The sequence below is a fragment of the Centroberyx affinis genome, unplaced genomic scaffold, assembly GCF_046629955.1.
Source record: "Centroberyx affinis isolate AG114_WGS23_722 - 3 ecotype Tasmania unplaced genomic scaffold, CSIRO-AGI_Caff_v1 ptg002440l_1, whole genome shotgun sequence".
Lineage (NCBI taxonomy): Eukaryota > Metazoa > Chordata > Actinopteri > Beryciformes > Berycidae > Centroberyx > Centroberyx affinis.
Window position 1 is genome coordinate 10799 of NW_027280683.1, and position 27618 is coordinate 38416.

Consider the following 27618-nt stretch of genomic DNA (forward strand, 5'->3'; position numbering starts at 1 on the left):
AGCACTTGGCCTGTACAACAAGAATAAATAGTACAACTCTTACAGAGCATAGTCTTTGACCCTGAAATGTCCAGGTAGCATGGGGGATCTACAGTGGATGGATGTAGTGATGTTTCCACAGTCACTGGGACTAAATCCAGGTTTGTGTTTACTGTGTGTGTGTGTGTGTGTTGGGATGGGATGAGGGCTGGAGATGGATCCCAAACTACTGTGAACAGACTCCAGCCCTCCTGTGTGGTGGGCTGCAGGCGGCAGGCTGCTGTCTTTTATGGCGTATTCCTTTGAGGCAGGGGTATCTGAGAGAGACTGCAGAGAGGCAGCGCTCAATGAGCAATTTATATGTTCTCAACAAAGCTTCTTCTTTAGCCCCCGAAGGCAGGTCTTAATTGTTAGACGTGATATCTCCACTCCTCCTCTCCCTCTCCTCTTTCTTTGACTGTTTTCCTCTCCCTCCTCCCACCCGCCCTCCCTCCAGCTATTAGGAATTGGATTTGGAGCAGAACGATCCATTTAGTCTCTCTCCTCCATCTCTATCCCTCTCTCCCTGCTTCCACACCTCCTCTGTAGCTCCCTCTCATCAAAGCCCGGGCTTAATCTGTCTATTTTTACCTGAAGGAATGAAAGGAAGGGATGAGGTAATGCTTTTTCCTGTCCATCAGGTGGGCAGCGGTGCATGGTGTCTCGGGTGTGTGCAGCTCAGGGAGCTAGCGCCACCATGTGGACTCATAAGGGAGGAGTTATTATTGAAGGAATAGGACATTGTGGGTTGGTATTGTCTGTTTGCAGGCCATCACCTGTATGATTACCAAGAATGATCAAGAGGTACTGACACACAAAGAACCAGAGCAAATGTGGTAAAAAGTAAAAGCAGCAGAAAAAAAAATCCTCCACCAGTGACTGCAGTAGAAAACCATTGACTTGAGACCATCCTTGAGCCATACAAGTACATTTCTTTGAGGGGTTCAATGAAGTCAAACCCACTCATGGTCAATGTATGAAAGCAGAGCTCCCCCTAGTGGAGAAAAACAGGAGGACCAATAACATAAATTAAAGCTTTTTATTTGCAAAATAAAGGCAAGGAGTTTTGATTTTGTACATCTGCATTCAAGACCACTTCTTGAGAAATGGAAACTTAAAAACATCACAAGAAAGTACAGTCACAAATGTACAAAATGTGTCAGTCCAGCGTAAACCATCTGAGATGAATATTTAAGCCGCCAAGGAATGCACAGAAGCTTGGTAAATTGAAGATATGCGGATGTTGTGTGTGCTCCTCTTTAGTGTTGTTTTTGGTCTGGAAAAAAGTAGACTGGTTTAAAATCAGTTTGTGGCAACTTTTTACCTGGAGAAAAATATTTCCATGGCTGAAAACCTTTCCTTAAAGAAAGTACTGATATTCACATTTAGCTTAAACACAAATCATATCAGTTCACAGTCTTTCTATCACCATATCAGTCACCAATCAAAACAAAGCCATTCTGGAGTCCTTTCAATTTTGGTCCCTGTCGGTCATCCTGGTCAACACGTCTTTTTGTAAGGAGTCTTGGTCCGTTCGTCTAAGGCAGTGAGACAGTCGCTTGAAGTAAAGAAGGATTTCCCTGGAATTGTTGCCAGACTGTTTTTGCTTTCATCTATTTGCTGCTATATAGTTTGGTATGGCAGCAACCTAGCCCCATCAATGAATGCAAGACCAGTCTGGCAGCATGTATACCTCTCTAACCTGATTCCTTTTACTCAAAATGTTTACTTACTTACTGATTTAAAAGCATGGGAATGGGGAACCCAGGCTTTTACCAATGGCATGTCTTAAAGAACTGTGTATGAAAGTGATTATTAATGGGAAAGTGCAACGCTGGCTTCTGTTGATGTCCAATTGCCTGGCAGACAACAGTGCTAACCTTGAGCACAAACTGTCAACAACAGAGTTTAAAAAAAAAAAAAAAAAAAAAAACCTCCTTTCATCGACTGATAAAATAAATATTCATAGTTTACACATAAGAAAATCATTTTCAAATAAATACCCGATATATTTGGAGAGCATTTCTTAAAAACGTCATGCTTCTTTAAATCACCTTGCAGTCTCAAAACAAAAGAAAAAAAAAAAGAGTTCAGAGGAAAATGGAGAGAGGCAATGGAGTAGAGGTGTAGATTCCTTGTTTAATTCCTTCATGCACATAACGTCTCTCCATCCGTCTCTTCCATTAATTCCCTCGTCATACCCGTGTTGCGTCGCTCCATCCCAACACTTCCTACCATCTCTTATATCCGCTTTTCACTCTCCTTGCATCCAAACTCCTCTATTCCTATTTCCTTCCCTGCTCTTGCCCCCCTGACCGCATCTCCCCCACTTAAAATTAAAGGCACAGAGGTGGTAGGCGAGCTACAGTATATGAGGGAAGCCGTTAGACAGATAGAACAGGCAGATGGGGGCAGTGGAAAAATCTCAGGTCCACCTTTCAGTCGTCTTTGTTCTTGTGGGTCTGGCCGTTCCAGCCGTTGGCCGGGGGGACGCAGCCACGGTGGGGAGCGCCGGCGAAGTCTAGGTACTGCCGGGTGAAGTCTGGATGCTGCTTGATGAAATGGTGGAGTTCATCTGGAAAAACGGGGGGTTGAGATATAGAAGAGAAATGGTGTTCAAGGTAAGTACTGCGGATTCTATTGGCCTCTATATTGTAGGGCTGGATTGCTTTACGGTACAAGCTAAAGAGTTCAGAGTTTCTTGCAATGGTAGATGGTGGAACAAGAGAAAGGCTGATAAAAAAAAATTATTTTGAAGGAGCAAAATTTATGGGAAAATTTGGTCTCATTTTGAGAAACACTAGCACTAAAAATACCACTGATATGAGATAGAGGCCACCAATCATCTTGACCGTGGTCCCATTTGCTTACAGTAATTATACCAAGATATCACAGCTAATTACCTCCGCCAATGAGGTTATGTTTTCGGTGCCATTTGTTTGTCAGGATTACAGAAAAACTACTGGCCCGATTTTCATGAAACTTTGTGGAAGGGTGTAGCACGGGCCAAGGAAGAACCCATTCAATTTTGGAGCGGATCCGGATCCGACTCACAAACAAGCAATAATAGCACAAACCTTGGCGGAGGTCTGCACTCTCCAAGTGCCCTTCTAGTTTGACAATGATATACTGATGTTTCAAAATGCTACATGTTGCACCTTTAAAAGGAGATGCACGAATCGTCATAAACAAACACTGGCTCTTACCATATGTGATCTTCCCTGTGTCAGGTATACCGACAGAGTCAAGAGTTAAAAAGAGTCGAGAGAGTTCCACCTCCTCCACTCCCAGCATTGTTTCCAGGATGTTGGCCAGGTCCTCTTCCAGGATGTTCCCGTTCTCCTCGCTCTCGTACATCTGCACATAACCACATCTTAGTATAATGACTTAAAAACTGAATCAAACCAGACTTAAAAGCAAAAGCACTCACCTTGAAGGCCAATTTGAGGGTCTCCATAGACTTTGATGGTCGACACACAGTAGACAGAGCAATGACATACTGCCTGATGTCCATCTGCCCCTCTCCATGCTGGGGAAAGGACAATGAACGTAAATTAAAATTGCTTGATGAATGAGCTCATGGAGCAGATTTAGCATAGGACAAATCTGATTTCCTGCAAAAACTAGTAAACTAGTTTGAAAGCATATACACTCAGTTGGACAAGTAGACAAAGTGGGTCTTTGCATGTTACACCAACACAACATTACATAATAAGAATATGGGAATCATTTATATCACATAATGAAGTCTGCACCTTCAGTCCTTCCGAAAAGTTCATTATGGAATTATCTTTATAAATTCACAAATATATAACAAAAGTTTTTTTTAACAAAAAACACTACTGTAGTTACCTTGAATCCGCTTGTTTTGTTTGAAGGTAGTTAGTATATGGTGTGTTTACCTGGTCGAAGAGGCTGTGGACTTGTGTGAGGACGTCGGTAACAGGCAGGTTGAGGTACTGGGCGAAGTCCTCCAGACCCAGCCTGTCTCCACACAGCTTTCTGGCTCTGCTGGCCTGCTGCTCCAGCACCGTGTCTGTAGTCCCCGCTCTCAGCCTGCACACACACACAATGCAGCAGAAAAACATACAAATCTAAAGAAACTACAATGTGCGACATAAGTTATCCTTTAACACATGTATGACACCTATGAAACCAATTACTGTCACCCTAAAACTCTCCATTGGAAACCAGGATGACAATAATAACAACAATAATACCCCTTGACAACCAGTTTAGTATTATTAAATTATACAATAAACAGTGAATTAAACAATCTAACCCTAATTATACACAGTTGACCAGTGTTTCTACCCTTCTACCACTAGGTGTCACTGTTGCTTCAGCTTTGGCACCCCACACTCTCATCCCCCACCCAGCCTCCACCCAGTCCAACCAGTCAGCCCAGTCTCCCTCCACTCACCCCAAGCGGCACACCAGCCGATTGAACTCCAGCAGGCTGCTGTTGCCGGCGATGCGCAGCGGGCCCTGTGATAGGCTGAGCTGGCAGTCATCAAAGGACAGGTCTGTGAGTGGCAGCTGCAGCGCCCTATCAGAACGCAAAGGAAAAGTTTACCAGGACCCGCCTCCCAACTGATGGATGGAATTCATGCCTGTGTGTCTAAACTAATAGTGTGAGATTGAAAACAAGTACTTGCGCAAACACACACATGCAAACATAAGACTTGCAGACACACACACCCCCACACTTTGATCAAAGACACATAAGCAAACACACACACACACACACACACACACTCACTTGGCCATGAGTTGTCTGACGTTATTGGCAAACAGAGCAGGGTTGCTCTTCTCCTCCTCTGAAGGAGTGTATATAGGCAAGTACTGAGGAGAGAGAGAGGGGAAAAGGAAATGTCAACTAGGGCTCTAATATTGGGGTTTTTAAAGGCCAGTTCTGATACCAATCATATTGGATTGCACCGACGATGTTTTGATCTTTTCCACGGCAGGAAATTCCAAAAAATTACACGCCTTCAGTGTTTCCCCCCACAATTTAATTGTTGGCAGGCTGGAAAAGCCTCTGAAACAACATTTAGACCATGTGACACTAAAACTCTCCACTGAAACCCAATAACAATAATAACAATATAATTAATAACATATTGATGCATACTTGTGTGGAATGCAATAAAAATGTTGCATTAGAATCAATTCAGATTAAGAGGTCTGCATAGAAAAGCAGTGTAGCATTGATCAACTCTACAATAATTACGTGATCAAACAAACTGCACCATATCCATCATATCGGAGTTGGATGACCCTGCCTGGCCAATATCTGATTTTTAATAAAAGGCCCAATATATCAGTCTGACTCCAATATCATCCCTCCATCTTGGAAAGAAGACTGGAGGTAAAATCGCTGAAACACCCACCTCTATCTCCATAGAATTATGTAGTTGGCACAAAGTGAGCCACAGGATCTTGAACCTGGAAGATAGAGGAGTTTGTTTATTCTGCACATGACAAGACAACGGGATGAAGTGAGGGAAATCAGAAAGAGAGAGATAAGAATAAGAAGGACGGAGAGGAGGCTGAACAGATGGTACTGCACGAGGGATAATGGAGGTTCCCCCTAAAGCATCGTACCGAATTCCTTTTTAATGGAAAACAGGTCACTGGTGTTTTAACCACACAGCAAGCAGGGGGCAATAGCGGCAGTATGTGTGTGTGTCTTGTGGTGTGTGTGTGAGTGAGCGAGAGAGAGAGAGAGAAAGAGAGATACTCACGCCGCAGGACCTCGCCACGTCCATGTAACAGTATCCTGTGGAGACGAAGGGGAAAGAGGAAATGGCTCAGGATACACACACACACACACACACACACACACACACACACACTTACACACACTGCAAGAAGTCCATTTCCTACCAACTCCACTTCCTCAGTCTCGTCTCTCCCTTAAACAGCTCCCTGGAACTGCTGTTTTGTTATTTTTGTTAGGTGTGTGTGTATCAGTGTGTATCGACGATGGCCATAGACCCAGTTACTTTATACCTATAACATAGACTCCCATGCATCTTATCAAATACTGTGATTCTAATTCTGAAATACTTGAATTACCCAGCATCTGTCACTCATACTTATCCTATCAGTCTGTTCTATGGTTGATTGTTGATCAGTTATACCTAGGTAGGCTCATTCTATGTAAAGTCCTCTGAGACATGCATGTGATTAAGAGCTATATAAATAAACAAACTTGAACTTGCTTCAACTGGTAATACTGCAATACTTGATTGCTTAAGCAATAATATATACAGTGTAAGAGGCAGTGCTGTATTGTGGTTATTGGCACCAGTGTGCTGCTGATTTACAACATTTTTTACAGTTGTATAAACATTAAACAAAGGTATGAGCTTTGGGTTTTAATTTAATCATATTATTTTGGCCCTGCACCAGCAAAAATTAGTTTCCTGTTGCTAAGCAATAAACATCATCGCTTGCTTCATTCCAGTTATACTTCACGGCGGAGTGATACCGTTCGAGTTACGACATACAAGTTCATATATTGTGGTTATAAGCACTCATGGAACGCTTCTCGTCCAACCACAACGTGTGGTCGGAAACAAATGTTGTATAATTCAATATTTAACACTTGACCTTCTATTGCACTGCTGAACTATGTTGTCTTGTTGCATTGTTTTGTTCATGCGGTTCTCGTTTTTTGCATGTTTGGAATGCACCGGGAGTGACCCCAAGAAAGATTTTTTCATTTCACTATGCACTAAATGTAAGGTGGGATGAGAAATAAGTAGAGCTGAGTTTCATATGGGCCATCTAGGTACTCGCAAGTGATGCTACCAGTCTCTCTCTATGCTTGTTGGTATTACAAAGTTAATGCTCAGCATTTTTTAGGGTTTGTTAACATGAATTATAGGCAAATATGTACAAGTAAACATGCAAAACATTCAGGTTGAACACAAAATAGATGTTTTGATTTGGCTCACTGACAATCAATATTTCATGTATTATTTTGTAAATGTTGGGGTTGGATGTAGTTTTGGTTTCTGACTGTTATTCCTATTCCAGCGTCAGTTCTAGTAGGTGTTACGGTTTAAGCTGCTCTCCAGCTGCAGAAGGCCGCCACAGCTAAAAGAATGGATGGAAATGGATGGGATGGAAAGGAAACACTGCTGATGTTGTAGAAATAAGCATTCTGGATGGGAATATACAAACTAGGGTTGGGTTTGTATCCTGTTAGTGTGGTTAATTCCTGTTTTTTTCCCCCCACTTAACCCTGCCTCGCATTGCCGCTTTGTCACTTGGTGACTAAACTCAGCACTGAGGGGAATGGTGACAAAAGCTTTCTAGGGAAAACAGGCAAGAGCAGGGAGGTAATAAGAACTGCATAATTCATGAGGGAGCGAGGAGAGGTGCTGAGAGAGAGACATGAAACCTGAGTGGGGGGGGGAGAGAGAGAGAGAGAGAGAGAGAGAGAGAGAGAGAGAGAGAGAGAGAGAGAGAGAGAGAGAGAGAGAGAGAGAGAGAGAGAGAGAGAGAGAGAGAGAGAGAGAGAGGCAGTGAGGGAGGGAGGATGAAATATCATCCTACATGACATGAAGTCATTCAACATGAGACAAACACGCTAACGGGAAAGAAACCATTACATCACAGGTGTGTGTGTGTGTGTGTGTGTGTGTGAGAGGAGTCACACTGAACTTGAACTATATCAGGGGTTACAGAGAGCAGGTATGGAAGGAATGAGAAGAATGTGCGAGAGGAAGGGAACGACAGGATGCAGGGTGTTTACCAGTTTGTTGGGGTAGCGCAAGACTACTGGCTGCACTGGGAGCGCTGGTATGAACGCACCTGAGAGGGAGAGAGAGAGAGAGAGAGAGAGGGAGAGAATAAAAGAATGTTAGATAAGGAGGAGAAAAAGAAAATGCAGTTTGATGGTTTTTGAACAAATGAAAAAAAAAAAAAAATTGACATTTTATGAAGTGCTTTGGTAATAAAGAATTAAAAAGGAAAGGACAGATGAGGGAAAGAGAAAAAAGAAAAAGAGAGAAAAAAATGCATATAGTATGTTGCCCTCCCCCTATTTTTTCATCCTACATATCTATATACACTCAAAAAATTATATACTATATTGCTTTGACAACACAGATTTCTTCATCATGCCAGTAAAGCAGATTTGGATTGAACTGAAGAGAGCGACGGAGAGAGAGAGAGAGAGATGGACCAGACCAAGAGAACAATGTCGTCAGTCGAGTCAGGTGTATTGGTTTAGATGAGTGACAAGCTGACAACCTCAGGATAACCTCCAGCCTGGTAGACAGCGTCTCTACTGAGGTCCTGTAATGTCCTGCTGATGACAGACGGACTGATAGACGGCTACATACGGTATTTATTACCGGCCAAAACCCTTTTCAGGCTACCATCCCACCTTTGAGTAGGGAAGCAAGATCATGCATGAGAATAGGGTTCCACTGATATGGGGAATTCAATAGCTTTACATTTGACAATTTCTATGGCCATAAAAGTACATAAAATTTCAAATATTCAGTGTGTTTCCGCCCAAATTTTTCTTTTATACCAGAAAAAAAATTAATTTAATAATAATTGCAGTGGTTAGCTACACCTCAAAATGACAAATCAACAAACTACTAAAAGCTATGATTTTAGTTGAACTACTACCAAGCTGCTGAAAAATGTAGTTAAAGCCACGGTAGCTAAGTTTGAAGGAGGACAAATTGGAGGACAAATGCACTTGACCCCCCTCTCCCCTCCCTCCACTACCCACTGAACCAGTGGCAGTGAGTGTTCAGGTGATTGACATTTAACACCAAGCAAAGTTCTCCTGCTCCACAGTTTGCCAAATTGGTTAGACACCCAAGCCTCCAAATTCATTTGGAAAGAGCAGAGCAATGGTGCAACACAGGGGTTATTTTTGCTGAATTCAAACAAAATGTCAACTAATAAGACCTACCTACGGCTGCTTTAAACAATTTCATTATACTGTATGTAGTGAAACTACTCCCCAACACTGCAGGAGGGTTAGCAGGTGAGGCAGGTTTCACTGCAGCCTTTACAGACAAATAGGGACTCATTTGCCAATTTGGTCGAGCTGTGATCAAGGAGGAGCCTCCATCATGTCAGATGTGGACAACGTGACTAACTGATATCTGATTTTTAATACAAGGCCAATATCGGCCCCATATATCGGTCCAGCCATACATGAGAATATGGAAGAACAGGTAGGAGCTCATGAATTACCACCACCGCTTTCTGAATAATAATGAGTATAATAAGAAGACACACAGGGAGAGAAGGGTGAACATGAAAGTGACTGCTCTATTAAGAGACCGTTTGAAAAAGAGATAAGGACGGGAGGTAAGTGCACAGCACGTTCATGCACACACGTAGGTGCACGTGAACACACACACACACACACACACACACACACAATTGCTTTGTTGTGCTGGGAGCCAGTGAAAAGACATGACTAGAGGAGACACATCCAGAGAGGAACGGTAACACACAGCAGACAGACCAAGCTGCACAAACACACACACACACACACACACACACACACACACAAACACAACCACAGCAGGCCAGAGTGTGACCAACAGGGCTTACTGGGAATGACAGAGTGACAGAGGACTGGAGGAGAGTGGATTAGATAGAGGGGACAGGGAACAATGGCAGATAGGATAACTGGGTTAGTGTAGGTCACATGCGCACACACACACACACACACACACACACACACACACACACTCACACACACACACACACACACTCACACTCACACACACACACACGGGATGCGATTAGAAACACAAAAAAAAGCTTGAAAAAACAAAACAAGAAAACAAAGATCACCCATTAGAAATAAAAGAAGTTTGAGGGGACAACAGTGAAGCTTAGCAGAAACAGTCCTGCAACTGGAAGGTCTCAAGTTTCAATCCCAGCAACACTAATGTGTCCTCTTGAAGTGTCCTTGAGCAAGACACTGAACCCCCCCAACCTGCTCACTCATTGAAAGTGAGCTAGACTCTGGCTAAGAGCTAAATGCCTAAAATGTAAAATATAAACCCTGAAATCCTGGGAAAACAAAACTCTGGCAGACACAAACACACACAGTCCTCTCAGGATGGAACATATATAACTAACCCTAAACGAACGGAGGGCTAATCATATCATAACACAGGAAAAGATGGAGTACAAATGAATGCATCCAAACATCTACACCTTGACACACCCACAGAGCTATGTAGGCCACACCATGCATAGGTAATCATGTACAAATACCAGGACACCACATGAAATAAACATTGTATAAAACCATCACACGCATTCTCTCTGCACTAACCCGCAGACACACCCGAGGTAAGAAATGAGTCTACTCTAAAACCCACAGAGGAAGATAACCAACCATCATTTGGACTCCTATTCTATTTTAAAAATATCGAGTTGGCTTGTAAGTGAAGGTGAATGGCGAATTTTAGGATCCACCAGCCACTGTGGCCGATGGACAAAAAACATTGGTTTCCTGCCCCATGAAACATGAAAAAAATGCATATGTGGTATCTGTATCAGTGCCTGGCTTCTTCATGAGGCTTTAAATGGCATGTAAGGTTTTATTGTCATTTTAATGGGTTTTAACATCAACAGCCATGGACTAGAAAAGAAGTAGAAACCTAGCTGGCTAAAACTGGCACATTTGCAGAAACGCTGATTAATGTGCAGTGATCCTGTAAAAATAATCAAGTAGGGTTCCCTACTGTAAAATTCCATGACAAACTAAATCAGAGTTCTTCCATGACCTACAAATGTTCTTCCTTCCCGGTTTGTTAATGTTTTTTCAGCTCAGAAAAGTTTGAAAAGTATAAACACTACAGACCACTACAGTTGAACTTGCTGTGGAGGAAAACAGCTGAAAACCATCATAATGCAATGAATGTGTGAAACAAGTCGTAAAATACACTCTGCCCTTCCAACTGGTTTCAAGATCAGCATAAAGCGGTTGGGGGGTTGAACACGTACCAGGCTTGTATATGATGAGGCCGGACCTGTTGGTGCACGTTCCCTCTGGGAATATCATGATCTGGAATGAACAAACATACACATATAGACACACATGCACACACAGACTCAGCTTGCCATCCATTACCTTAAATTAACCTTGAACTGTGCGAACTGTGTGTGTGACTCACCGTCTTTATGCTATCACCTTTCTATGACCAAGTTCACCTAGGTCGTACGGTGTAACCTGAGGTTAGGTCAGTGTGTGTGTGTGTGTGTGTGTGTGTGTGTGTTACCTGAGGCCACTCCCCTCCAGAGTGGGCTCTCCGCTTGATCTCCTCCACAGTTTTTCTTCTGGACTCCTGGTCAGAGCGAAACACAAACACCGGCCTGATGTAGTTGATCAGAGCTGGAGGGAGGAAGATGAAGATAACGTAAAAGTGAGAAAGTGTAACTCAGAAGCTACAGAAACTTAGAACATTTCACATTCAAACTAGTAAAAGCGATCATTAGTAAAGTACATTTATATAAGGGACTGCTGACATGCTGAGGGACTACAATGAATAGTTTGAAATCCAATGAAAGTCATGTATGTTGAAATACCAGTTAGAGTGAGACAGGTATGATGTATAAGAGCCTACATGTCTTTGGGTAAGACAGCTTGAGGCACAATAGATACGTTCCTTCCATTCCTGACTGTATTTGCCCAGCTCCTGTATGTGAAGCATGTAGGGTGGCTGTCAGCAGTGTGATTTATGTCCCATCAGGTCTGTGACTGCGAAAACTTTTTAGGTCGTAAGTTACATCTTAAAAAGGTGCTACGTGCAGCATTTTACCATAAATAAATTATTACCACATTCATTTTGAGATATTAGTAGAATTACCATAAACAAACAAGACCATCACCATCATTGTCAGCCTCTGCCAGACTCTATATTGTATTTTACATTGTGTGCCACAGGTGTCGCATTTGGCGGGAAATCTGCTGGATCTCTTTGCGGCACAAAGCGGGAAGAGGCTGCTGTTCCTCCAGCACAAATGGTGCCAAAGTTTTAAGAGTTTGAGCCAGACTGTTAAACAAGTTAAAAGCCTCTGTAAAAATCACTTCCAATAAGTTTATTCTCTTCAGTAAACAAAAGAGAAAACCTTTGACTGAAGAAGCAACATCCAGATTTATGGGAAATGTGGTCTTAATTTTGAGAAACACTAGCACTAACAATGCCACTGGTGATTGATAGATAGATAGATAGATAGATAGATAGATAGATAGATAGATAGATAGATAGATAGATAGATAGATAGATAGATAGATAGATAGATAGATAGATAGATAGATAGATAGATAGATAGATAGCAATCATATCAACCATGGTCTCATTTGTTTATGGTAATTATACACAGGTATCACAATTCATTTGACCATGATATATTGATGTTTGAGAATGCTACATGCAGCACCTTTAACCTTGTTTCCTTCAATAAGTGGAGGTGTGGTGGAGGTGATGGAGATGTGTGTCACTCACTTCCCCAGACTGGAATGCTCTTGCTCTCCAGCTTGGTGACTATGGAGCACATGGTCATGGTGACCGGGATGGCGTCGAAGTAGGAGGAATGCGGCGCCAGGGTGAGGATGGGTGCTTCGGAGGACATCGCTTGCTCCCCTTTCACCTTGATCCAATGGAAACCTCCACAGAACCACATGGCCCGCATGATCACCCGGAGAGACAGGTCCACCAGCCTGATAAGGGGGACACACAGACGGGTGAAAAAATATGTACAAGTCTGTGTGTGTCTTTTTAAGCTTTATTTATCGAGGGAAGGTTGACTCAACACACTTGCTCTTTTCCAGCAACGCCCTGGCTTGACATTCAAGCAGCTTCCCACAATCACACTGCGAGCTGCCAAGTACAACCACACTCTTCGGCTATTGCTGGAGCAGTTTGGGCGTTTCGTGCCTTGCTCAAGGGCAGCTCGACGGAGGGAGGGGAAAGTGTCACGCATCCTCCAATCGGGTCCAGGGATTTGCCCGGCGACCCTCCAGTCACAAACCTGCTTCGCTAACGTCTAGGCTACTGTGTGTGTGTTTATCAGTGTATTCAAAAGACTGGGGTTGCACACGGCAGTAAGTGCATCTTAACAATATTTAATTCAATTTCATGACGGACAAACCGCTCTCCAGCCTTCATTACTGCTTGTGGATAAAATGTCCATTTCCGTCATATATATAGGATTCAGGTCAGTCAGATGTGAGTCCATTTGGTTCAATCTGGTCATTCTCACATCAAATAGCTTCAGATTAATTCATATTGATAACGTGCATAAAAGAAATCATATAAGCAGATGTATGAATCCATATACATTTTCAACAGATGCCAGAGATGATCAATAGAGTAGGTCCAAGCTGGTGGTTGAGAACGGGCTTGTTAATTGCTGTGTGTCATCATCATCTACAAATACTGTAGGTTGGACACTGCAATTCACACACACTCTCCCATGTGTCATGCCTGGCTATGAGTCCATATGGCCTTTCACACTTTCCTACACACACACACACACACACACACCTCCTCCACCATGACTGTGGCTCCAAGGTGTAGTCAGAGCGTCCCAGGGAGGCTGTGAAGGCGAAGGGCCAGGCCAGCAGCATGAAAAAGGCCACTAGTAGTAGTCGCACTGGGAACACCGTCACCGTCATCAGTCCTATCTAGAGAGAGAGAGAGAGAGAGAGAGAGAGAGAGGGGGGGGGGGGGGGGGAGATGAATGGGTTTCATTTTTAGCATTCCGCTGCATTTCCACAACCTATTATTCACTGTACAATCATTTAACATTCCTAGGACTTGCTTTTTTTTCAAACCGTCAAACACAGCGATTTGGTGTCGACACATTCCTGTACAGTAGACAAATATGCCCGCATGTCCTACCGGGTCGGGAGGGGAGGGAGCAAATTGAATTCCTGCTGTCAGGAAGGAACAAGCTGCCATCTATCAATGACAGACACACCGCTAGTGATGCCTTCCTCACAGCTTCCTGGTTAGGAGCCCCTGGAGCCCCACAGCAGACTTACATGTCCAAGACATACAGGTCTACACACATCCACACTAGCTAGGAAAAATACATTTGATTGTATTTAAACCTAGATGTTGAGGAGTTTTGGGTGACAGAGGAGTAGCAGCAGAAAAAGGCGTTTGCAGACACAGAGTGATGAAAATAAAGGATACTACTCCTGATCTCTTAAAGGATAACACCAGTGGAATTTTAGTATTTTCCTATCGCCATTCATTTGTTTGTTTGCTTATCGTTATGCACAAATTACATAAGGAGTAAACCATCTGAAATACTTGCCATTTATTTAAAAAGTACATTGTTAAACTAGGTTAAATATACAATTAACAGAGATAAAAACATTGAGTAAGAATATATAAAACATTAGCAAGTACAGACTCAGGAATGTTCATTTATCAGCTTGGTTAAATAACGACTGCGCCCTGAAAAGTCTAATCTCACTTTCTGCCTGTGGCAAATGCATTGGTGGGTTTACACTTTTCATGGGCATTAATGGCGATAGAAAAAAAAAAAAAGTACAGGTTATCCTTTTATCCTTCAACTCAGGATGTCAGCAAGGCCTAAACAGTCTTGAGTCTTGATATCGAGGAGTTAAAGCTTAGTGAAGTCCACATCCCACAACAGAGGTGAGAGGTCAGCTGCCTGAACTGCCATGCCTTTTCTCCCTAATGAGGGAGATATGGTGTGTGTGCCTGTGTGTGTGTGTGTGTGTGTGTGTGTGTGTACTAACAGGGTCACAAAGTCACGGCCGCCGGTGTAATTTCTGACTGTGTGACATCTTCAACCCCTTCCTCCCCCTTGTCCGTCCTCCGTTCGATCTCTCCATCCCCCCCATTTTCAGCGCGCTCTCTCTCATCCCCCTCTCTTCAACCTGCCGGCCCACCTTACAGTAATCTCCAATCCCAGAGGAATTCCTCGCCGCTCTCTTCCAACCATCTATCCATCCATCCATCTCTCACTCCCAACATCTATCCACTCCGCTGCGCGTTCATCTATCACCGCCTCTCTCCCCCCTCCCTTTCTTTTTCCTTGCAATTATGCACTTTCTGACATGCTTTCTGGGGAATCATATCCACGCACACCCCCTCATCCCCTTCTTTCTTTTCCTCCCTCCCTCTCCCTCTCTCTCTCTGGAGGAGCCCAGGTGCAGACTGCAGGGCCAGATTAATAAATAAACAGTAAAGGGGGTTGATTTATGACGCTCCAACGCCTTCCCCCACCTCCCCGCCCCCATCCCTGATGCACAGTGGACTCATCCTCAGAGCTTAACACATCCATCTGGGAGGATCCACTGACATTTTCTCAGGGGGTGGGACGGGGCGGGGTGGGGGGTGGTGCGATTTTGTAGCCTTTTTTTGTGGGTACCAACCCATCCACGGCTGATGTCTTTTGAAATCTGCTGTGGAAGAACGGCCTTGGGCAATTCTGGGCTAGTTAGTGAAAGAAATAACATATTACTCATGACTCGCTGCTCAGTTCAAAAGTGATATTCGGTCATTTCTTACACTACTCCTTAGATTAATTTCCCGTTACGCATTCATAATCAGCAACTGTGTCTTCTCTTGCCTTCAAAAAATCAAGAAAATTCAGTTTCCTCTGTGTTGATATTCTTGTCATCCTTTTACTCCATAAAATCAAAGTAATGGGAACACTTTTTTTTATCCAAACTATCTTTGTGCGAGGGGAAGATGACTAATTATGATGAAAACCAATCAAGGGATGGGGGTGGGATATCGTTTTTTGATAATTCTACTTCAATCTGATGTTTAGAGGTGTAGAGTACACAGAGTTTAGAGTAGTGACTTATTTGTCTGATTGGATCTAATCCAATCCTCTAATGTAATCCTAATGTCTATATAGAAACAGAGGGACTATGGCAGCACACATAAAGCCTTGAGCGACTCTCCATGTGTCCTGTGTCATGACGGGAAAATTCAAGAACTTGGTAGGAGTCCTGTTGTGTCTGAAATATTCAGGAGACTCTGGGGAGCCACGACGGACCCATTGTCTCCTGACACACACACACACACACACACCTTCTGTCTTAAGTGTTTCGAGACTGCCATGGGCCATTAAGGCATGGAGTTACTCAGCCCATCCTTCGTAAAGCAGGGCATTTCCTCTCCGTAAACACACACAAGCATACACACACATATGACGCACACACTCAGCTGCCCTCCCATGCACACAGCAACATACAAGACAAAGATAAACATCTGACACATACCAACGCCTATGCATGTACATGTACACGTACACACACACACACACACACACACACACACACACACACACACACAGCAGTAGAGACAGACGGGGTGCGGGGCGATGCAGAGGTAAGAGGCAGATGGAGAGTAGGCCTTTAAACAGCCTGATGCCTTAAGGTGCCATAGGTCTTACTCCAGTAAAGGGATGTAACAATATTGCACATAGAACTGGAGCAGAGCTGAATCTCTATGAAAATGCCTGTTTTGCACTATATCATTCTTGAAACCGTATTTGATATACTTTATTAAAAGTGATAATCCACAACATTTTCATGTAAATTAATGTCTAAACCTAACCCTACATATTGATTTTTTTTTTTCCTTTACCCCATCATGTTCTCTTTTAGCCTGTGTGTCACTCCACTACACTCTCTCTATTCCCAGCTGAAAGGGGCCAAAGAAAACAGTCTCCATCCTTCTGTGACTTTGACATGCTTTGTGGAACAGTTGCTGGTTTCTACCCATGACTTTCTTCCCACAAAGTTTACTGTCGTGCAGTCACGTCCCACCACATTCTTCACCTCTTTCTCCAGGGTATCTGCAGGTTTCAGAAAACCAAATTTAAGACATATTTAATGCCACTTGGAATTGAATTTTGAGACCAAGCAACACAGCTATTAAAAGTTGTGAAACTATAAATGGGAAGGAAAATAAAAGGAACAGCGGGAAGTAAATTGTTAAGGGACATGAATTCCAAATGTGTTTAGTAAAGCGGAAACCATGCACAGAAATAAGAGCTCCAATACCTGTATTTAAGACATTGTAATACTTTATTTTAATACTTAAATTGAGATAATTTCTTTTCAGACCTGCAGATACCCTGCTCTCCCTTTCTTCGTGGTCATGCCGGATGTCATAAAACTGCTCTGTGCAATGAGACCCAGCACACATTATGTGCTCCTATGGTGAAGGGACACCCAGGAGTGTGAGCTAATTGCTCCGGGCTAATTGTTTTCAATTTGAGGGCCAATGACAATGCACTCTGATTTCCACCTGGGGACCCAGTTAGCACTCAGTGTCTCCTGCTGTTTGTCATGTTGTTGGTGTATAAACTGACATGCCAGGCAGGGAGAAAGGCCAAGCAACGTGAGCTCAGTCCACCAGGGCAAAGCCTACGGGGCTAATGGTAGTACCGCCTGTTGTCAATACACACACACACACACACACACACACACACACACACAATACATTTTGGCATGCAATCTATGTCTCTATAGAAATTTTTATTCTAGCATCCTAAATGTTTTTCAGGAAGTGAAATGTTATGTGCTGGCAAAATGTACAGTATTTTTCAGTTTATTTACCAAAATCTACAATGTTTTAGTTTGCATTGCCGGGGCATGGGAATTGTACAACAGCATAACATAGCTGGTATCGCCATATAAAACTGACATTTTTAATCCAAAACAGTTTTACATTTACATTTTAGGCATGCAGCTGGCGCTCTCATCCAGAGCGATTTACAATGAGTGCAACATTTAAATTCAAGCTTCAATTCTTTGATCACTAAAAATCAAGAAGCATCTGCTATTGCTACAGAACAATTTGGGGACAATTTGAATGGTCTCGCCACCCAGCTTTGGGTCCCTATCCAGTCTCTGGACACCACGGCTCTATCAGATGTCACATGTCTTTGTCTGGGAGCTGGAGAGTTGGCAGCCGCGTCTGTATGATGTTCACTGCTCAGCTATGTGTGACTCAGCTGGTCAGAGCGCTCGCTGCTGTCGGTCCGTTTCACTTGCTGACCTAGTTGGTCCATGGTGCTGCTGATCAAGTTTGCTGGGAGTTAGAAAAAAAAAAAGCTTTCCAGGAAGACTAAGAGCCAGGGGGAGGAATGTGCTTACGCGCCAAACGCCACTTGCCTTCCCTCCATAATACACACACACACACACACATAGATTTACAAGCAGACCAACAGACACACACACAGAAAAACAAACACGTCATGCATTCATATGGCTCTACCGCCAACGGTATTCAGGGAAGTGATGTTTTTGTTCAGGCAGAGCTTGCATTTGTTAGTGTGTGTGTGACTGTGCGTGCGTGTGTGTGTGTGTGTGTGTGTGTTTGTGTGTGATGGTGTGTCCATACACGTGTCTGAAGTGGAAAAACACACCTCACTGCCACATTAGAAGCGGGTAGTAGGAGGTGAGAAGCAGACACAGATAGACACATGGTACAGCTTACCTGACTGCTGCTTTGATCAGGAACAGACAGAACAACTGTTTACAATCTACTGCAAACTCCAGTGGAAAAACTGACAAAGAAGTAAACCCATTCACCGCTAAAGAGATTCTTCCAGCAAGAACAATACTGGGAAAATGTTCGCAGCTGCAACTTTAAAAGAGCCAAATTTAAAGACTTTTTAAGAGCTTTTCAATGCTACCTGGAATTAAAGTTAAGAGCAATTTAACAACCAACATCAAGAAACAAAAAGCTGCAAAACCGATCTGTGATTGATGAAGCTTACGAAACTATAAATGGACACTATAAGAAAAAGGACATGTGGAAAAATGATTGTTTAGGGGGATGTTGATGAAGTCCAATTAGATTTATGAAAGCGTGAGACAAAAACACAACATGGCATATTGCATTAACCCCGTACTTCACTAATCTAAGAGTGGATATGCATGTGGATCACATTTACTGTAAACTGTGAGTGCGAGTAATACAATACAACAGAAGAAAATGAAACCGACGCTACTGCTGATCCTATTCACATCTTTTGGGGAAGCTACAAATTCAAATGAAGACCTTTGATACATGCATTTCAAACACATTAAGGTTAGACAGATTAGATACATTAGATCCAGATAATTTAAAAGACTTTGTAACACGAGATTAAAGCATGGTTTATGGCTGTGTGAGCATGCAAAGCCACTGTCTGTGCCTAACACTCGTCTGTGTGCAGGACTCTAGAGGACACCGCATAGCAGAGTCAGTGGAACGTTATTGTTGGGAACACACTGTGCCAACATGAAGGCCAATTTCCTGAGCCCTGTGCTTTGTATGTATGGCTGTGAATGCAGGCAGGCTCTCCTGGGGCCTGGGGCTATGGGGAAAAGGCTAAACAGATAAGCCCATAGGGGCAGAGCAGGAACAGCGCACTTCCTCCCCTTGTGTGAGCGCGTGCGTGCACAAAATGCACGTGTGTATGTCTCTACACTGCTAAAAATGTTCATCTTTGGTCTCATATTGAGGCTTAAAAATCGTATTCCTCTTGTTTCCAATGCGGTTTCATTTGTTTCAGGGATTTTGTCTAGAAACAAGTGTCAATATCTTGAAATGAGGAAGATCACTCCACTAGTATCAAGGAATTTACACTTAATTCGAGAAAAATCTGGAGGTGAGGTGTTTTATCTATCTCATCCTCAATGGCAGATTTCTTTAACTTGTTTCAAACAGGTTAAACTTTCACTTTAACCTGTTTTAATCAGGTAAAAACTTTAACTTTAACTTGCTGTAATCAGGTAAAATCAGGTTTGAACACTCTGCACTAGATGAAATGAGCGTGTGTCCAGGGCAGCCGCGCTGTCAGCTGACCGCACTAATCGCTTAGCATGAGAACCCATCGATCCAGTGATTGATGGACGAGGAGGGATCCCACCCTGAGAGAGATCCCATTGATTTCTGCGGTCGACTTAGGAGGCCTAAACCCAGCCAGCCACAGCAAACCATCTGTGGGCAGGAACACAGCAGCACCTCACCAGCCGCTACTTGTCTTCCCCGTTCGTGTCAGGTCTAGAACACACACACACACACACACACACACACACCTCTTCTAAAGTCAGTCATTCGAGTATACATGCTTAGCCTTGTTTAACCGTCGGCCTGTTTACCCACCAAACCCCTGTGTTGACACCCAAGTGCAAACACGGTGTGTGCCCGTGTGTGTGTGTGTGTGTGGGTGGGTGGGTGTGAGCGCGGGGGGGTGAAAAGAAACAGCTAGAAAGAGAGAGAGAGAGAGAGAGAGAGGGGAGGGAGACCGACAGAGGGGGAATGTGGAAGTCATGTGCATGGCGTCCTGCAGCAGTGTGTCAGTACATTACAGCGGGACAGTACCATCGTAAAAAAGAAACGGATGCCTTCCAATCTGTAGGAGAACAAACCCTTCCCACTGTCAGGAACTGCAGATTTGAAAGTGAAATGCAAACATTTGCAAATTTGGGCGATCAAGATTGAGCTCTGGCTTGGCAGAGGGACCCATCATTGTGCATTGTGTTGTTGGAATGACACTGCTTGGGTTTAAGATAACACACACAATGAATGTAGCAACGGTCACTCTGAGGCTAGGAGGCAGCAAGATGCTGATATTTGACTAGGTATAGCAAAGATTGGGGGGTGTGTGTGTGTGTTTGTGTGTGTGTGTGTGTGTGTGTGTGTGTGTGTGTGTGTGTGTGTGTGTGTGTGTGTGTGACACTGGAAATGCATTTCCTTGCTGTGCACTGCTGACAACATATTCAGGCTGCAAGTTTCATCAAGTTACATTTAACACTTGTTAATGCCAGCTTCAATGAAACATAAGACCCTTTTCACTACTGAACTAAATGTGAAAACATTTACGTTTTCTAAAACTGAATTGAAGACTTATTCAAGACTTTTCAAGACCAGGACTTTAGATATCATTTAACACATTTTCAGACTTTTTCAGAACCTGCAGACACTCTGATATGTGCAAGTATGCATGCCTGTATTAGGGACCGGGCATGCAGGGCACATGCCCCGGGGCCCCGGACCACCAGGGGCCCCAAAATATTTGAAGTCCTGCATCTGTGTTCAATGCATTTTGCAAAATTTCACTAATTTCAATTGAAATGTGCCGACAGGGGGGACCCTGGCACACACTTACCTGCCTCAGGCCCCCAGCTGTAGGCCACAATTTAGAGTGATTATGGGGCCCAAGTCTCAGCCTCTAATGACATTGGGGGTCCTAAACACAATTTCTTTTGATACGGAGGCCCCAATCACAGCTATTAAACCACCTATTGTCTGTATGTTTATGAGCAATGCATTTAGTGAATATCATCCAACTAAGATACAGAGTACTAATTATATACTGCTGGGGCAGGGGGGTCTAGGTACAGACAGTCAAACCTTTTCAATAAATTTCAACATTTAACTGTTTTTTTTTTTGGTGCTTCATTCCCACCACCTGTCACCTCACCTCCTTAAAGCCACAACCTGCAATCCAAATGCAAACAAAGGGGAGCTCCACCACCTAAAACTAAAGCTTGCCTTGGAGTTGGACAAATGTTATCACTCTCTAATTAAATGAGCCAGATACAAGGAATGGCAGTTTGTAATAGCTAAAACGGAGTTTCAGATTACTGAACCTGTAAAAGGTTTACGTTTGTACTGTTTGACAGGCTAGTATCTTGAGTTACGGTGTGGGTGTGTACTGAGAGGAGGGGGGCCCCAGTAGGGCATGTGTGCCCAGGGGCCCTGTGGTTGGTTATTCCGGCCCTGCAAGTATGTCTTAAGTATATTTTGGCCCCTCATAATATTTTAAATGAATGTTATCTACATGTACAGAGTCATTTTTGACATCTCCTAGAATTGGGTTTCTTAGGACATAATCTTATCAAAAGGGGTTTTGTGATCTAACATGGATCTGTGTGGAAGTAATACTAAATGCAGTATAGTAAGTAGTATCAAACTGATGGTCTTTTAAGAGGTGCATAAATTAATGTTTTACTGAAGATGTAATTGATTTGAGTTTATATTGCTGGTTGTTTGCCTCTTCATTTACCCCTACATCACTGGCTATGACCAAGGAAAAAGTGAGGAACCAGCTTTCCTAGTCAGTCACAAGATTTTTCCAGCCCCTTAAAGTTTTTAGGACAGCTTCCTATTATTTTGTTATCACGATACTACTCAGTGTGGTGTAGCGTTACATCACAAATGTACTGTCAGCCCTAAAAAAGGTGTGTAAAGTGAGTTTAGGCTCCATTACATGCCTGGTTGTAGCGTTATACGACGAAGGAAGATGTACAACTGTAGATAATTTAGTATGAACTCATTTCACAGTCTTACCTTAATTTTCTCTGTCAGGGTGAATCTCAGCTCGTGGACGAAGGGGTTTCTCAACTCGGAGCCTCCATCCAGCCTGGAGGGGCGACCAGCTGTCAACTTCATTGCTGACGAGCAGAAACCCCCGAAACGAAATAAAAACCGTGTTGGTTTAACTCCAAAATGTTGTGTAACGCCAGCTGATTTTGTTGTTTTCAGCTGTGGCACAACGTGTTCTTCAGTATTTACACTTCACCCTCCTCCAGTACTGCTCGCTTGCTTCTGACGAGCGGAGAGAGTGATGTTGGGCGGGGAGGCTCGTTCACCACTTTCAAGTTGGCCAGAATAAACGATGTGACTTCCGGTACCAACTTTCAAAATAAAAGCCTTACGGATGGCTTATGACATCGGATGCAACATGCCCCCTGGCGGCCATCTTGGAGGTTGAGCACAGCTAATTGCTCAATATACTACAATCAGTGCCAACAGTATGAAAAAGACATGGTAAATCATCATTTCATTATTTGTGCACAGCCAATTATCCAGTGGACCTGCAAGATATACCTACCGTTATACCGTAGACTGGATACATATTAATCTCAGTGAGAGGTTAGAGGTCACGAATGTAAGTAGCTTATATTATATTTTCTCCCTTGAAAGAGTATGTACATGCCACTGTACAAAAGTTCTAAAAAGTTCTCAGGTAAAACTGATTGAAAAGATGGGATGGGGGGAATGAAAAGCAACAAAGGTTTCACCCCCCGTCTCTTTTAGAGTCTGTATCAATTGTGTTAGAGTTTATTTCTCTGAGGATTAAATGTAAGTTATGTAGACAAGTAGCCACCTAAAAGAATATGCAAAAAAATGTAGTTTATTGAGTAGTAGACACACCCATAGACAAATGACTTAAATAAATTAATGTTTGTCATTGTAAGTTAAATATACCACACAAACAATTGATAGGCTACCATAAAAACATAAAAACAACTATAGATCCAACACAGGTTTTATATTTTCTCTACAATATTGTCTCTGCCCAGCTGTCTTAAATCCTCCACATTGTGTTGACTGTAGTGCCACTTACAATTCTCTACAGAATTAAAACCATACAGGTGGTGCATTATTTTAGATATCATTAGTGATATTGATGAGAAATAGAAGGTAAAGGGGGGTGGGGGTGTCAGGTGGTGAGAGAGAGTGAGCACAGGTGTTAGTGTGCTCATGTCTTTGCTTGCTGGATGGTTGCTGGAGGTTGCTGGTGGCCTTCTCTTTCACCAGCATTTCCTTAGGCTCCTCCACTTTTTGTTGGGCTTTCTTCTCCTAGTCGAGGGCATTCTTCTCATCCCTCTGTCTTGACCTCAGTCGCAACATCCTCCATGCCCATCTTCCCTTGTGGAGCATTTTCAGCTCAGGGATCTTGTTTTCCACTCTGTTTTCCTTCTTCTCTGACTGAAGGTTAGTGCTATTCTCTCTCTGGAGAATTCTGAGGCCCTCGTTTTTTTGCTCGAGGGCCTTATTCTCCGTCTCGCAGGCCTTGAGCTTCATGGCCAGCTCCTCCATGTCTTTGCGGAGGTCCTCATTCTGCTGGCACAGGACTTCGTTCTCCTTCTTCTCTGCCTTGAGCTTGGTGGCTAGCTCATTTCTCTCTCTCTGTCCTCCTCCATGTCTCGGCGGAGGTCCATGTTTTCAAACTCACAGGCCTCCAGCTTCCTGACCAGCTCGTCTCTGATGTTCAGCCTTTCACTGAGTTCCTCTACTTTTCCGCGGAGGTCCTCGTTGTCTTGGCAGAGGAGCTGCTCCCTGTCTGCTTTAAACATATTGCAGAGCATATGTTTGCAGTAGGCCTTGTCTCTCTTGAGACCCTGCATTTCTTGGTGCAAGCCCTTATTTTCCATCTCAAGGCCGATTTATTATTTGTTCTTTTTTATTGAGGGGAGTGAGCTTATGCTGTACAAATGTGTTAATAGTAATAGTACTAGCAGCAGTAGTGATAGCAGTAGGCTAGTAGCATTAACAGAGACTGTATCATCTCTGCTCCAGTCCTCTGGTGTCGGCTGCTGCTCTCTGATTGAAACATCGAGATAGTATATTTTCTAACTGCTGGTAGGCATTGGTCTGCAGTGAGCATTTAAGGACACACTATGTTTTCATAAAATCATAAGACACTGTAGCTGTAGCCTGTAGCTCCTTTGGACAAATGTGAGAGATGCCAAACTGCACTGAGACACAACTATTAGGGCCTGGAAGCACAATTTTAAGCCACGCTTACACCATGTGATTACTCTGAATCACTGTGGTTTCAATATCAGCCATATTTCCAAAATGCATGCCGAACTATTAACAAAGTGATTTGCCAAATGCATCTTCAATTATAGTCCACTGTACAAAATTTACCAGAAATTAAAATTAATTTAAAAGCAGATTTTCGAAAAACATTTACATTACATTTCTGTTTCATATAGTGTCAGTTAAGTATGTTTGCATAACCCCCATTTGCTCGACTCGTATTTATACTCCACTTTTCTTTGCTGCATCCTTCTGCTATTACTTATATGCCCAAAATTCCTCATGGGGATTATCCAAGTTTCATCTCTCATCTTAAACTGTATGTTTCAACCTTTTATTTTGAAGGCAAAATCACCAAATTTCCGGCCTTATTCTGACTATCTCTGGCCAACTTGCAGCTGAATCCTCAAGACTGGTGGCTGCAATAGGCGCATGTGTGAAAGTGACACACACACAAGTGACAGTGAGACACACACACACACACACACACACACACACACACTAAAGTCACAGTCAGTTCCTTACGAAAACAAACTATACTTATCCTAAAAGGATACTACACAAATATCACAGTAAAATTATATGTCTGTATACAAATATTAAGGAAATAATATTATGACACAATAAGATATAGAAAATATCATAAACTACGATAAGATCACTATAAATTGAGCACCGCAGACACACTATAAGTCCTTCTAAGAACACTGCAGGAATACTATAATGGTTTTTGTTAAGGGTGATCTATGATTTACAACCTGGATGAACAAACTTGAGTTGATGCTTTCATCCCATAAAACCTTATTGGACGTGGGAAAGTGAGCCTGTGAGACAATTGAGTGCAGGGCACTTATCTGACAACCTATCTCACACACACATACACACACACACACACACACAAACACACAAACACAGATAAGAACTCTGTGAGACTGCGTGGAATGTGTGTTTGGGCTTGAAATGAGATATGTATTTGAAGTTGCATTTGATCCACCCATCAATTTGTGCCGCCTGACATCTTTGGGTGTCTTTAATTATTAGATGACAACGGCTTCCTCATTTATGGAGACTTTGTTTATTCTCAAAAGCCACAGATGTTGAATGGTTTATCCTACAGGGTGTTTGTACATCCAGATGTGTTTTAGGGGTTTCATTCCTGCCCATACTAAAAATGAATGTTCTCACTGGATATCTGCCAAATTTATTCACTCGCTGACCCAGTGTTGGTTGTGATCAGAGGGTTAACTCCATTTTTCCCATTTATTTCAAGGGGATATTCTTACCCGTTGATGCCCTTCATATTCACAGTACTTCACTCACTCATAGGGCACATATAAGAAGATGCTGGAAGCTGGATAGCATCTTTGCAGTCAGACTGCCTAAGAAAGGCTGGTGTGTGTTTGAGTGAAATGCCAGCACATAAAGGCAAATATGAGATCAATATCCATCCTGCTGTGCTGTCTGGAAATCAGTTTAGACAAACATTCTGATAAAAAAAAACAGGTATACACACACACACACACACACACACACACAGTTTTTTGTTCTTCCTCCCTCTATCAGCAAATGTTCAGCCTTTAGAAAAACTTTTCAAACAGAGTTATTGGAGCTTGTGTTTGTTGCCAAACACCTTGAAGAGGATTCAGGTTTCCATGGCTGCGCTGTTTGCAGGTTGCCAGTCTGTCAATACTGTTGTGTGCATTGTGCTTTCTCTTCCTTTCAGTAATAACACAAAAGGTGAGGCTTGGCATTAGGATAAACAGTCATTTCTTTCTCGAAACTGTGCGCCTGAGAAGTGACAACTTTAGGCAGAACATGCTGTCTGCAGTTTATGCAACTTCATAATTCAAACAAACTGCTAAACTCTGATCTGAGGGAACCGTGCGGGAAACCTTGATGATAATAAACTAGTTGTGGTTAGTAAAAGGCAGTGGAAATCAAGTGTGGAAGTGGCCAAATGTGTTATTTGGCAGGCTGGATTCTGTAGGTTCAGTTATTTGTGTAGCTAAGACTTTGGCTCCCTCATGTGGTTCAGTTTGTGGAAGAACAATGCAAAAAGTCAGATATAACATGTTTGCATACTAAGATACATGATTTATGTTACAGATATTACATAATCCATAGACAATAAACAAGGGGTCAATAACTATATTTTAATTAAATGCATCTGAAATATGTATTCAATTACTTTTGCATATTTTGTAATCTGTAATTGGCTGAAGTTCAAAATAAGAAAATGTCATTTGTATCAAGAGATGTTTCAAAGTAGCATTTTTGTATTTAAAAATATGTGTTGCATTGTCAAATTTTGAACGCACCTGTAGGATGTCATTTTGTTTGGAGCGTTTATTTTGGAAGTCAGTTTTTGGTTGGAACTTTTTTCATGTGTTACTGGACTATCTCCTTATTCAGTAAACCTCCGGCTTACAAGGTGAGAAACTATGCAAATATTACTGCAAGTAGTATATGAAACACTGCATATTAGGTTAAAAACAAGTGAACATTATAGTTAGAGGATGGTAAAACCAGCGAGCAGACAGGTGTGCCTTCCTGCCGCTAAATGGAGGCATCTGGCTAGCGCTAGCATGTTTAGCCACACGGTTTAGCTGAGCAACATTTTATACCAACAAGTTCATTTTTAGCTGCGACCAGCGGCTCTACAGCTCGCTCTGTCGGTCGGTTGGTCCACAAAATTTTCCCCACGCGTGTATGCATGCGCGTACGTGGTCGCAGCTATTGCGAATTCGCGCTTGTTGCTAATATAGCTATGTCAAAAAGAAAAAAACTCACTTATAGCAAAAATCCAACTCATCAACAAGTAGCCAAGTAGCCATTAGCTAAAGGTCACCAACACCATTGGTTTTGGTATTGGTTTGTTCCTTGTTATTGATAGGCCACACTTTACTTACAATAATTAGTAGTGCCAATACATGCAGCATCATTTGTTATCAATTGTTTAAGTATTTAGGCCTACTAAGAGAAAGCT

At 42.7% G+C, this 27618-nt stretch overlaps 1 protein-coding gene across 1 annotated transcript; it reads right to left on the minus strand.

Moving 5' to 3' along the window:
- Positions 1-1058: 1058 nt before the first annotated feature.
- Positions 1059-22612, minus strand: LOC139656306 (lysophosphatidylcholine acyltransferase 1-like). The gene is made up of 14 exons (XM_071533841.1): positions 22371-22612; positions 13572-13711; positions 12531-12745; positions 11304-11416; positions 11029-11089; positions 7787-7845; positions 5766-5800; positions 5412-5466; positions 4781-4863; positions 4442-4567; positions 3921-4074; positions 3449-3547; positions 3225-3375; positions 1059-2593 (listed from the first exon to the last, which is right to left on the minus strand). Exons 1-14 carry the CDS (start codon positions 22470-22472, stop codon positions 2457-2459), a joined length of 1530 nt encoding a protein of 509 aa, XP_071389942.1. The 5' UTR covers positions 22473-22612; the 3' UTR covers positions 1059-2456.
- Positions 22613-27618: the final 5006 nt, after the last annotated feature.

Coding starts and splice junctions, on each gene's coding strand:
- LOC139656306 (XM_071533841.1), bottom strand. CDS start 22,472: ATGAAGTTGACAGCTGGTCGCCCCTCCAGGCTGGATGGAGGCTCCGAG. Junction 5,801..7,786: donor TGCGCTACCCCAACAAACTG/GTAAACACCCTG, acceptor TCGTCTCCACAG/GATACTGTTACATGGACGTG. Junction 4,568..4,780: donor GTCAGACAACTCATGGCCAA/GTGAGTGTGTGT, acceptor GCGTTCTGATAG/GGCGCTGCAGCTGCCACTCA.